The sequence below is a fragment of the Musa acuminata genome, chromosome BXJ3-7, assembly GCF_036884655.1.
Source record: "Musa acuminata AAA Group cultivar baxijiao chromosome BXJ3-7, Cavendish_Baxijiao_AAA, whole genome shotgun sequence".
NCBI classification, from domain to species: Eukaryota; Viridiplantae; Streptophyta; class Magnoliopsida; order Zingiberales; family Musaceae; genus Musa; species Musa acuminata.
The window spans coordinates 42,129,050-42,141,869 of record NC_088355.1 but is presented as its reverse complement, the minus strand read 5'-3'; the positions used below and the strand labels follow the sequence as shown (position 1 = coordinate 42,141,869).

The 12,820-nt window shown below is 38.4% G+C and overlaps 2 protein-coding genes across 2 annotated transcripts; one reads left to right on the top strand and one right to left on the bottom strand.

Moving 5' to 3' along the window:
- Positions 1 to 575: 575 nt before the first annotated feature.
- On the bottom strand, positions 576 to 1,805 carry LOC135642978 (transcription factor bHLH25-like). The gene is made up of 4 exons (XM_065159460.1): positions 1,642 to 1,805; positions 1,395 to 1,461; positions 801 to 1,319; positions 576 to 731 (listed from the first exon to the last, which is right to left on the bottom strand). The coding sequence occupies exons 2-4, from the start codon at positions 1,428 to 1,430 to the stop codon at positions 576 to 578; spliced, it is 711 nt and encodes a 236-aa protein (XP_065015532.1). The 5' UTR covers positions 1,431 to 1,461; positions 1,642 to 1,805.
- Positions 1,806 to 7,308: 5,503 nt separating this feature from the next.
- Positions 7,309 to 11,218, top strand: LOC135642542 (L-galactose dehydrogenase-like). Its single transcript, XM_065158775.1, has 5 exons — positions 7,309 to 7,632; positions 7,714 to 7,942; positions 8,232 to 8,531; positions 9,635 to 9,763; positions 10,743 to 11,218. Exons 1-5 carry the CDS (start codon positions 7,463 to 7,465, stop codon positions 10,866 to 10,868), a joined length of 954 nt encoding a protein of 317 aa, XP_065014847.1. The 5' UTR covers positions 7,309 to 7,462; the 3' UTR covers positions 10,869 to 11,218.
- Positions 11,219 to 12,820: the final 1,602 nt, after the last annotated feature.

Here is a 12,820-nt window from a genome sequence, read left to right as displayed (position 1 = left end):
TTGGTTCGAGCCAACGACGACTTATGACTCGATCGACATCTCTCGCCTTATGTATATTTTGGTGACTCAATTAAGAGACCATTTGCACCCTTTAATTTTAGAAATTAATACCAAAAAAATTGAAATTTGTGGTCATAAAGTGACGCATTAAAGCAGATGTGATCATAAAAATCCTCAAGAAAAAGATTCAACAGCCTTGGAGAATAGTTAATGTGACTATAGATGTTATGCATCTATTTCAATAATTCAATGTACATAACTTCGTGCATGTATATATTGAGGAGAGGAATCGGCGAGCCAAATCAATTTTACGAAGATTAATATGTTTAATTTTGAAGTAATATATTTATATATTTATTTATTTCTCGTGGACATAATTGCCCTTCTCTCGTCACTCTAAATCAATAGTGTGCCGTGATCTCACGGCCGTTCACCTTCCTCATTCGAACTGTCAACATCTGGGAACCGCTACATCCGTCGCTTGGAAGCGATTCCAACTTCCCAATTACTGCAAGCGACCCTTTACATGCCGATTCGAGTTACCTAATGTGGTCGATTCTTTCCGGCAACCTAACCTAATGTGGTGGTGGTATATCACAGAGCTGAGATTTCTTGACGAGAACTGCAGACTCAACGGTCCTCTTTGCGGCCTGGTCTTCCAGGATCTTCACCTTTTCTTCGAGTTGCTTCAAATACATGATAGCATCGCCGAGAACAGAAGCCTTGTCCATCTGCAAGAGGATGCAGGATGTTCTTCAGAACGTCCGAGAAGAGAGAAGAAAAATCGATCGAGAACATACCTTCTTCAGGCCGGGAACGATGGCTGATAAAGCTATGAATCTCTGGCTGAGCTTCTCCCTTCGCTTCCTCTCGGCGATGATGTGTTCCTTGTGATACGTTGACCTTGTCCCCGTGTTGACACCTTTGGATCCCTGCCCAACCGTGGCTTCGTAGTTCCTCTTGGATCCGTGATGCACCAAAGCATCCATCTCCTTCTTCGGCTTCACCACCCTGACGAGACCCCCGTATATGTTGTTCTGGTCGCTCGGCGAGTCCGGGTTGCCGAAGGAGAGGATGCTTGGAGACGAGGCGTTGGGTACCAGAGCCGAGTTCTGCTCGGTGGTGCAGGAACTCCAGCTACCAGCCTTGAGGGTCTTCTTTGGCCTTTCGGCGCTCGCCGGTGGCTGGTCCGCAGGTAAGGAGTTGTAGCTCTCCGAGGAGAAGGATCGCTGCAAGTCTTGCTCGAGAGCCGCTGCAATTTCTTGTGCAGTGAGCTGATCTATCACGTCCCACTGGTCGAAGAAATTGCCACCCATTCCCTATCAACGATAGAAAAGGAGTGGATCTTATTAATCATTTCAATCATCCAAAGCTCTTGAGTTTGATCTCCTCACCGCATCAGAATACCATTCCGCAGCTGGTGCTTCCATTTCCGGTTGTTCTCTGAGACAGGAGAGGAACCTGAATTAAGAATCAATGGACGGTGAGGTGGTAATCAGTTCAAAATCATTGCTTTCTCCAACAAAACTTCCTAACTTGATATCAAACAAAGAAATACAAGAGCCAACATTTGTGTCAGTGGATTCGATCTTGGCAATTAATGCTACACATCCAAAGGGTCTCAGAGAGGAGAACACCAACCTGCACCAGAAGGTTAAGGCCCTTTCTCTTCCTCTGGACACCCAGGCTTCTTCTATATACTATCTGGATCAAGAACTTATTCGCTTGGTGTGAACTTTACTTCCTCCATGTTTACAAAAGGAGACTTTGGTGCCTTTTATGACTTGTTAAGCCTTGAGAATAGAGTCTCTCTCTCTCTCTCTCTCTCTCTCTCTCTCTCTCACAAGACAACAGTTCTTTTCTGGGATGGATCATCAAACTATTTTATGATAAGGCGATGGATTTGCGGATCCATTCAGCAATAAAAAAACTACATAATTCGTCATTGTGACCAACTAAGCAACGAATATTTCGTCAAATCGGGACGGCAACAACCCAGAATGAATTATTAGAGTGGAGAGATGATTGGCCCTTTGAACAAGTGGTAGATCTCTTCATGTCAAGTTCCTATCTCTAGCACACAGGCGAAACCTCATCATTTGCTAGAAACATAATAGCAACCTAAGCCAGAATAAATCATGCAGCTTTTCCCTATATTACTGAGGTAATCTATGCTAATAATCTGCTTGGCATGAAAGAATCTGCATGTGTTCTTTGTCATTTCTGACACTGAAATCCATGTGTAGCAATCTTGTTCTAATTCTTGATACGGTACACTATAGATCTCTGTCATCCAAGAGTATTTTGGTGACTCTGTCATACACCCATGGAGGTAGTAAAAGGTCTTTAGGTCTTCATGCAAAGTGAACTGCATTAAAGCCATGATTGTGACCTCTGGTCCCCCATCTTAGGGTTCAAGACACATGGCCAATTGGCAGAGAAAGAGAACATAAAATAGTCACCAGCCTGTTTATGTAGCATTCCAATGAGCTTTTCTTCACATGAAGGACTGTTCCTGGTGACCCAACTTTTAAACTTAGCCATCCATCATGTGCCACTGAAGCCATTTCAAATTGAACACATAATAGTTAAATGAGAAGAAAGATCCTGCAAATGGGGGAGCCACCATCATCATCCTCCTCCTCCTCCTCCTCCTCCTCCTCCTCTTAAAGAAGAGATAGACCTTCAAGTGGGAGATACTATATTCCATCGCACATCCACAAACCTCTCACCCTTGTGTGCCATTACTCCTTGTTGAATCTGAATCTAATGGACTTTGGCTGTCAAGAGTTCTCTCTTGTTTCGAAGGAAATGTTATCAGCATTAGAACCAACGGGTGCTTTCTCTGAAGTCAACTCTCGTTTATGTCAAATTGGAGTCTCGATCAAGAGATAAGTCATCCACAATTTTAGCCTTTGCTTATTATTCTCATAAACAAATGAGTAGTAGTACTTCAATAATTTGGATCCAGCAATCTTCATTAGTTTGGATTGTTGCAAGTAAATTTGACTTGTCAAGATTGTAGAACTTGATGAGGTCACTGATATCGTCACCTGCTAAGTTATGTAGCTAATATATAATACATGCATGCATGCAATAAATGAATGGGAACAGTGAGTCAATTGGACAGAAAAATGATGATGTTGACTTGCACTTCTTTCCTATGTGGCCAATCATGGCATCATGAAATCTCAAGTCGACTTATGACAGTACTAAATTGAGTAAACACCGAGGGTAGGAAAAACACTTCGATTTGCTGTTGTCATGCCTTTGTTGCTGTTTTCTCGAAATAGTTTCGGCGCCGTGTGTGTTCATATCCACACCGCCGACCAAGTAAACATGCCTTCAACGTGTAACACACCACTCTTGGCAACATATGCCTACAAAAACAATTTATACCTAGATAAATTAATTTGCATCATCACCCATCAATCACTTCGAGTCAAAAAGAAAAAAAATATTATAAATAATTAATATAATTTTTTTGGTCGAGATGCAAGTATATTCAGTTGCATGTCATGTATAACTAAATTACAAACGTGCTCGATAATATTCTTCGATGTTTAAAGAGATACCGTTATCAATTTTAGTAACCATTGATATATAATAGAAAATTATTCTACGAAAGCGATTTCATGAAATTATCGTGATGAGTCAGTCGAAAGCATTTTAGTTAGTATCGTTGTATTTACAAAATGGGTATGAGAATAGAAATCACATTGATGATGATGATGTAACGTTCAAGTATCTTTGTGTTAATTATGATTAAAAAAAATTAATTCAAATTATTCTACGGGAGCGATTTCGTAGAGTTGTTGATGTTAGTTGAACGTGAGGAGTCACTCGAAAGCATCCTAGTTAGTATCGTATTACTTAGAATGATGTGATCCACTTGAATCGGATAGATGCGTGTGATGCTGATGATGTGATGTTCGAAATATCTTGGAAAAAGTTAATTCCAAGGAAGAAGACATTTATGGAAAATGACATGATGACATAGCAAAAATCCATCACATGATAAATATGTTTGCAATTGGTTGGAAAATGACATGATTAAGACAGTGAAACAAATCCTATTTCTTAGGATTGATTGATTGATTTCCTTGCGTGTTATAGGAATCATAGTGGAGACATGATTGCTTCATGACAACATGGCTTCACGAGCCCCTTTGTACATCTCAGACGTCTGACCTGAGAGCCCCCAAGAATTGGGAGTTTGCTCGTGTACTAAACAATGCACAAGTTGGGGGGTGGGTTATTATAAACTGAGGATTACATTGTTTGATGGTATTTAATTGTCACCATCTTCAAAGCTTTCATAGCAGTCAGCTGTCATTGGCATGCATTATTGAGGAAGAGGTGTTGCCTGTGGACACACATACGTTGGATTGGCCAAACATATATTGGATTGGAGAGCCAATTTCATGTATTACTACCTTTTGAGATAAATAAACATTTGCAGTGTCGTTTTCTTCATGCTTCAATTATTACAAGTTCTCTTATGATTGTTAATTATTTCTTTTTCCCACATCATTCATTATTGTCCATTTATTGGCTTTCTCTAACTAATTGTGTAGCTAAATTCGCGGTTAGGTTAAGGTTTGATGTACAAAATGACTATCCTAATTTTTTTTTCCTAATTCATGTAAGTGTTGTTATTAGAAAATAAATCAAACTCAATAAATAATGATAGAAATTATTTTAAAAGTGAAATATCATATAATCATATGTTTTTTCTTTTCAAAATTCTCCACCAATGTATCACTCACTCAATTTATGTAACAAAATCATATATAAAGATCGTGGGCTGATTTAGACTCCCCATTTCATCAACTTTTTTTATTATTTCTAATTAAAAATATTTTATCCATTAAATATTCTCTTTTTCTCTTTCTTTCTTCTCCTTCTTTTCTTATTCTTTCTCCTCGTACTATAATATCAAAAGGACAACGAGCAAGATTGCACCACGTCCAGTGTGGTCGACGACGATGAAGTTGAGAGCAAAGATGAAATAAGGACAAAAGATAAAATCAATAATACTTCGATTATAAATAGTAAAATAATATTTTATTATTTTTAAAAGAAATTATCAATAGTAAAATCTTGAAATTGTATTAAATTTAGAAGGACCTACTACTGTCCTATACAAGTCTCCAAATCCACATTTTCTAGAAAGACATCTTTCGTTGATTAAACTAAATATATATATGTAAAATTTGACGATACAGATTGATGAGATGGATGAACACATACATTAGTAAGTTCCATTTGATACGACTTCTTCACTCACTCGAGCAGCAATTTGTTTGATGAGCGGTAGAATGAATGATTAAGAAACATGGAACACGATTGGGAGATCCCAACACATAAAGAACAAGAAAGATAAAGGCAATCAATCACCTCTCAACCGAGGGAATCCAATAAGATTAATAATCTAAGACAAGTGTGATCGTGGGAGATCTCGACATCGAATAGCCAGCTTTTATTTGCTCGGTGTTTGATATGTTCTCACATGGGTTTCCTTTTGTTTGACGAATCATTAACATGGCTAATAACTTAATTGTTTCATGATCTTATAAGTTTAGGTAATCAAGGTTGTCTCAAGTAGGACAAATTTGTTTCCATACTTAAGTAATCAAACGGACAAAGTTAATTACTATCGTATTGTATAGAGAATTGTCATATGAGATTACCGTAATATCGATTTTGATCCGATCAAAACCCAACTCTGATATTTAATTTAGATTTTTTTATATTAAAATCAAGTTGTGAACCAATTTGGACCATTTTTTACTTGTTAAGGATGATACTATGACAGAGGATTAAATTAAAAATAAGTTTTGATCTATGAAAGATATAAAAAAGATTTGAGAGAGAGAGAAAATGTTACAAGTGCTTTAACATAAAAAGCTGATTTCTCTTTTATTATGGATGCTTCTGATGATTAATCCCTTCTATTAATTACACCTAAATCACACCCATTACATATTTTCTTAAATTTTTTCTTTAATTCCTTTAGCGTGAAGTTGGGAGATCGAGAGGCCAAGAGCCCTTCTTCCCTAACGATTTGAAGCTTGAGAGAGAACTGTATTTTCGTTAGGATGAAGATGAACTCTTTACAACGAGGCAAGTATGGCGAAGTGAACTTACGGTCAACTGGCACAAAGAGCCATACTGATTGATAGGTCTTCATCTTCGCTTTGGAGATGGGGTCTGACAATCTTGTATATCCCATCTTATATTTCAAGATTTGCTAAGTATCATCGTCCCCAATATAGAGAAGTTGAGGTGGCCATGTTTGGACGTCTCTCTAATGCTTCATATCACCACTTTAAAGTAAACCTATCGAATTACGCTAACCACTCCATGTCGAAGTGCTGATAAATAGAGGACTCATTAGGTCAAATAAAAAATATGACTAAACGAAATATTCCAACAATCACACTATCTAAATAGAACGATAAAAATTAAAGATAAACTAACGATCATACAATAACAAAGTCATAAAGTCTCAACCGTACCGTTAATTCATCAAAGAAGAACTAATTATATAATCCTAAATTATTGAACGGTTAAAGATTTATATAAATAAACACGTACCATACTTCAACTAGATTGACTCAAATATAACTTTTAAAATTATTCGCGGAGACAAAGTGTCCTACATTTATTATATTTGGATGAATAAAAAATTGGTCGAGTGAAAATAAAATTTTGATTAATTGGAAAAAAAAACTAATAAAGCTAGAGTGCAAATTTGATTAATCAGAATTTCTTCACCCGTAAAAGACACATGTATAGCAATCACAAGTTCATGTATTATCCTAATTGTTGAGTGATAATGTCGATGGTAGATTTGGAGTATTGGCAAAGCTCCATATCCGACTTACACTACCATATTTTGAACTCATTCAATACGATGCCAACTTATATTAAGAATAATATGGAGAGTGTTCCTAATAAAATCTCAATCTCATGTATGCTTAAGTTAGACTCCCGAAATGAATTAGATGATGATGATGATGATGATGAGAGAAAAGGATTAAACCTTGTTAATTATTCTCTAATTTATATTTTATCGCTAACCCCTAGTTGTTTACTATTAGGAAGAATATCTCGTATAATAAAAAAATAATATTTATTAAATATTTATTATTTAGATTTGGCTAATGTGATGGGATCTTCAATTGAGCTTTTTTTTGTGTTTTTTTAATCGATGCCACGTGTTATATTTGACAGTCATATATGTATACCTTAATTGAATATATATATATATATAATCTCAGCACTTAATTTTATAGCCGCAAATTAAAGGGAAATATGAGGGCGAAATCGTCACCGCCTTGCGTTCGGCATTCCATAGAATAGAAGAGGAGGAACAGTAGCGATCTCGCTGTAGTTGAGCGGTTGAGCCTTCGATTACCCTCCTACGAATCCCTAACGTGGGGATCGATCGTTGGCCATGGCGACGCTGGAGCGACGGGAGCTCGGGAACACCGGCTTCAAGCTCAGCTGCCTCGGCTTCGGCGCCTCCCCCCTCGGCAACGTCTTCGGCGACGTCTCCCCCGCTGACGCCCTCGCCTCCGTCCGCCTTGCACTCCGACATGGCATCAATTTCTTCGACACCTCCCCGTTCGCCTCCTCTCCCTGCTCTACTCCAGAAAGGTGCCGCGTTCCCCTTATCCTTGCCTAGATTATTTCCTTTTCCGTTAGGTATTATGGGGATACGGTCTCGGAGACGGTGCTCGGGAACTGCCTCCACGAGTTGAACGTGCCGAGGGAGGAGATCGTCGTCTCCACCAAGTGCGGCCGCTACATCGATGGCTTCGATTTTAGCGCGGAGAGGGTGACCAGGAGCATCGATGAGAGCCTCGCCAGGTTGAAGTTGGATTACGTCGATATCCTCCACTGCCATGACATCGAGTTTGGCTCCCTCGATCAGGTCTTGTTCTATTCACATTGTTTGTTTCTTCTCCACTGACTCATCGATTATGCATCCTCAATTAGCTACGTTTAATCTGTGTCGACAACCTTTTCGAGTTGTGCTTTTGGTCCATACTTTTGAGTAAAGAGCCGGACTTTACTCGAAGACCTATGTTTTGTTCTCGCATTTGTTCATTCTTAGATATAATTACACCCGAAATCTCTTCCTACAAACATGAAGTTGTTGGATATGCTTGCTCTTTTGATAATTGAAGCTGAAAACTTGGATGAATTGGTCTAATGGACAGATTGTGAACGAGACAATTCCTGCATTACAAAAGATAAGGGAGACTGGAAAGGCTAGATTTATTGGAATAACAGGTCTACCTCTAGAGATCTTCACTTATGTTCTTGATCGCACACCGCCGGGTTCAGTTGATGTTATTCTTTCATATTGTCATTACAGTATTAATGACTCAGCCCTGATAGATTTGCTACCATATTTGAAAAGCAAGGGTGTTGGTGTGATCAGTGCCTCACCACTTGCAATGGGCCTCCTCACGGATTATGGTCCGCCGGAGTGGCATCCTGCTTCATTAGAACTCAAGGTAAGCTTTCTCCTGTCGTTATCTTTTCTAAAATTGGCTCTATGTATGTTATAAGTAGTGATTTTTGTAAAGTCTAGAAAGCTAAGTTTCTTAGTGACCATATTCTTATATCTGCAAGCGATGAGTATAGCAGCACTTTCTTGTAGACCAATTTAACTGGCATCAACAATGATTTACCTGTGAAAGATTGCTTTTGCTAGCAGTCTTTTGGAGACAATATTTAAGCATAGGCGATTGTATGCCAAGATCTAGAGGATGCACTTACCAGATCCTACTTAGGGTACTGTAAGCCACATAATTTTGAAGACTAAGAGCAATGATTTACTCAAGGATACTTAAAACCTTTGTGTGAAGATCTGTCTCAGTAGATGACTTTTTTTCGAGTTCCATATTTGCAGGCAACAATCGTTGTGATGACGGAGACAAGTTCACATGACCTCTTTCGAGTCATATCAGTGGTGCCATCAATTTTGGTCTATGTTGGCCAAGGGTCTTGCCAACTTATATTGTGGCATGCTGTGAAGGCATTAGTGCAGCTAAATGCCACGAAATGACACTTCTTGCCTGCTGCTATAATCTTGCCGTGAACCCTTTATGTTTTTTTTATAATGTATTTAACCATTTTGTCCTTGTGTTGTATCATTCGTTTAATTTGCTGCTTCTCATCCCTTTGATAGATTAACTCTTCTTTGTTTCCTTCCTGTGATGGTTCTCCTTTCAATTTTCAGTTGGGAGTTTGAAAATTTTTAACAAATAGAACCCTTCCTCCTCTCCATCCAAAAAATAGTGATCTATCATCAGATAGGCACCACTTAATGATGTTCATGCTAAATGTAATAGTTAGCTTGAGGATAAATGCATAAAGGGAAAGGTTCCAAACAAAAGGAAAAAGGATTTCAATTATATTAGATGTGCTGATAGATTTATCTCCTAAGCTATTATATTGGTATAATACATTGCTGTTATAGTGTTATTCATTGAGAAATCTAGATACTCTGAATTTAGTTTGTCGCATAAAGCTTTACATTTTTATTTGTTATTTTACCAATTGACCTTCTGGAACAGAAGAATTCATTTTAAATTTCTGATTTCTACATTTTTAGGATGCCTGCAGAGATGCAGCTGCGCATTGTAAGGAAAAAGGGAAGAACATATCTAAGGTAGCTCTACAGTACAGCTTGATGAATAAAGAAATTGCTACCATACTGGTTGGTATGAACTCTCCTAAGCAGGTATTGATTTCATTTTGTTCTACCAATATTAATTATTAGTAGCCATGCTTTCCAAATCTCTGTAGGTGCTAATCGCCTTCATATTACCAGTTCTTCTGAATGTGCTTTTAAGACTCTAAACGAAATGCATTGTTAACCTAATACCAATTACAAGAACCAAATTAAATATTGATTACAAGAACCAAAATACTATTTGTGAATGAATAAAATTGGATCAGATGTTTGCTTTTGGTTATAGAAGATTTGGATCTTATGAGAAATAATATTTTGGCAATTTAAGCAAACAAGACTAAAAAGTCTTAGACTGACAAGCATATGTAACTTAAGCCCCACATAATCTGACTTTTTTGAAATCCATTCACGGAGACAACTTCATGTTTCTATTGTGCAAGCAAAGGAGGTGCTTCATTCATGGGCATATATTCGTGGCACAAAGAGTATAAGAAAGTAAGACTTGTGCCTTGAGATCTCTATGAGCTACCCTAACCTGAGCATTCTGTATCATAATACTAAGTTGGTGTAAACTAATTGATTGTATGTATGTGCAAGATCAACTGCCAACTCCTGGACAGATTAGCTCATTGAATGTGACCAACACACTCCTATCCTCTTGATTGTAGTATAAATTGGTCGATGACTTGTTATCTCTAAAGTTACAATGAGCGCAGAGCAAGTAATCTGCGTTTCTTAATTCAGAATTCCAGAACACTTCGTATCTCAAGATGTTGATAGGGTACTTCGATCAAGGCATAACGATCCCGTGCCAATACATTTTTACATGGTTCATTCATGTCAACATCTATTTGAATAAACTGTGTGAATAAATACTAAAAAATAATGTGGATGCTACAATCCAAGAATACACACCTGCAAAGGTCCAATAAGTAGATATATGAGATCGCAAGCAAACTTGGATTTCAAGATATGCCAAGAGTCTGACAACAAGGATATTAGCTAAAAGATATTATTTATCTTGCAGGTTGAGGAAAATGTTACTGCTGCACTTGGATTATCAAGTCTGGGAATCGATCAGGAGCTTTTACATGAGGTTGAAACTATTTTAGAGCCTGTCAAAAATCAGACATGGCCAAGTGGCATCCAATGATAGATGCGGTGTTTTTCTGCATGTAGCATGATGCTGGCTCAGCGGGCTTTTGCAAGTGCAGATTAAATAGAAAAGAGAAAAATGTTAGCTGATGGTGCTCATAATGAAGTATCGATTAGGAATAAAATTGATTTAATTTGACTGAATCGACAAGTTGACTTGCTGCTAGCTTGTGAAAGCAAATTCACTCTCATGGTAAGTAGTGGACTAAAGATCTTGTAAGACTTGTATTTGTCTAGCGACAAGAAATGGAGAGCTTTATTGATAAATCTTTAATTCCACAATGTTGGCTTAATGGAGATTAAATGAATTGTTATAGCTACACATTCACAAGCAGGAGTGCCATCTTATTATCATGGGAGTTGCCACATGGATGCAGTCATTGCGTACTTGAATTGTTTGCATGGTCTTTGATTCAAGCAGAATCGCCTACCGTGGCAAAGGTACAAGGTAAAATATGTCGAGGTGCGTGAGGAAAACTCGATCCACGTGAAGAAAAATCTGTCACGGTAAAAGCCTAAGGTTAAAATATGTCTAAGGCATGTGAGTCAAGAAACTCTACTTGCGTGATGAGAAATTCATTATGGCAGAGGCATAAGGCAAAATGTGCTTAAGGCGTATGAGTCCGAAAAATCTAACTCGCGTGAAGAGAAATCCATCATAGTAGAGGCACAAGGCAAAATGTGCTGAGGTGTATGAGTCGGAAAACTCTTCTCGGGTGAAGGGAATCCTACCACGGTAGAGGCATAAGACAAAATACGTCAGAGGCATGTAAGTCAAGAAAATCTTACCCGTGTGAAGAGAAATCGACCACGGTAGAGGCACAAGGCTAAAATGTGCCCAAGGTACATGAGTCGAGAAACTCGACTTACGTGAAGAGAAATCCGCTACGATGGAGGCCTAAGACAAAATGTGCTCGAGGTACATGAGTTAGAAAAATCTAACTCGTGTAAAGAGAAATCAGCCATAATAGAGGCACAAAACAAAATATGCTTAAGACACGTGAGTCAGAAAGACCCGACTTACATTAAGAGAAATCCACTATGGTAGAGGCACAAGGCAAAATGTGCCCCGATTATACGAGTTGAAAAAACCCAACCCGCTTGATGAGAAACCCATCACGACGAAGGCACAAAGCAAAATATGCCTAAGGTGCATGAGTTGAAAAAACCCGACTCGTGTGAGGAGAAATCTACCATGACGAAAGCATAAAGCGAAATATGCCTAAGGTGCGTAAGTCGGGAAAACCTAACCTACGTGAAGAGAAATCTACCACAATGGAGGCACAAGGGTAAAATGTGACAGAGGTACGTGAGTCGAGTAAACCTAACTTGTGTGAATAAAAATCTACCTCGACGAAGGCACAAGACAAAATTTGCTGAAGGCTCATGAGTCAAGAAAATCTATCCCGCGTGAAGAGAAATATGTCATGACGAAGGCATAAGGCATAATGTGTCAAGGCACGTAAATAGAGAAAACCCGACCTACGTAAAGAGAAATATGTCACGATAGAAGCATAAGGCTAAAATATGCTTGAGGCGCATAAGTAAGAAAAACTCTAACCATGTGAAGAGAAATCTACCGTGTGGAGGCACAAGACAAAATGTGCATGATGTGTGTGAGTTAGGAAAATCTAACTCATATGAAGAGAAATATGTTGCAGTAGAGACATAAGGCAAAATGTATCGAGGTGCGTGTTAGGAAAATCTGAAATCTGTTATGATAGAGGCATAAGGCAAAATGTGTTCGAGGCATATGAGTTAGAAAAACCCGATTCACGTGATGAGAAATCTGTCATGGCGAAGGCATAAGACAAAATATGTCTGAGGTACATGAGTTGGGAAGACCCGACCCACATGAAGAGAAACCCGTCATAGCGAAGGCACAAGGCAAAATGTTTCTGAAGCGCGTGACTTGGGAAAACCCAACTCGCGTGAGGAGAAATCCATCAT

Bases quoted from the DNA above. Each gene is read 5' to 3' on its own strand.
- LOC135642542 (XM_065158775.1), top strand. From the start codon at position 7,463: ATGGCGACGCTGGAGCGACGGGAGCTCGGGAACACCGGCTTCAAGCTC. The intron at 7,633-7,713 runs GTTCGCCTCCTC...CTTTTCCGTTAG, and splicing joins AATTTCTTCGACACCTCCCC to GTATTATGGGGATACGGTCT. The intron at 9,764-10,742 runs GTATTGATTTCA...TTTATCTTGCAG, and splicing joins GTATGAACTCTCCTAAGCAG to GTTGAGGAAAATGTTACTGC.
- LOC135642978 (XM_065159460.1), bottom strand. From the start codon at position 1,430: ATGGAAGCACCAGCTGCGGAATGGTATTCTGATGCG. The intron at 1,320-1,394 runs GTGAGGAGATCA...TATCGTTGATAG, and splicing joins CGGAATGGTATTCTGATGCG to GGAATGGGTGGCAATTTCTT. The intron at 732-800 runs GTATGTTCTCGA...ATCCTCTTGCAG, and splicing joins TCGTTCCCGGCCTGAAGAAG to ATGGACAAGGCTTCTGTTCT.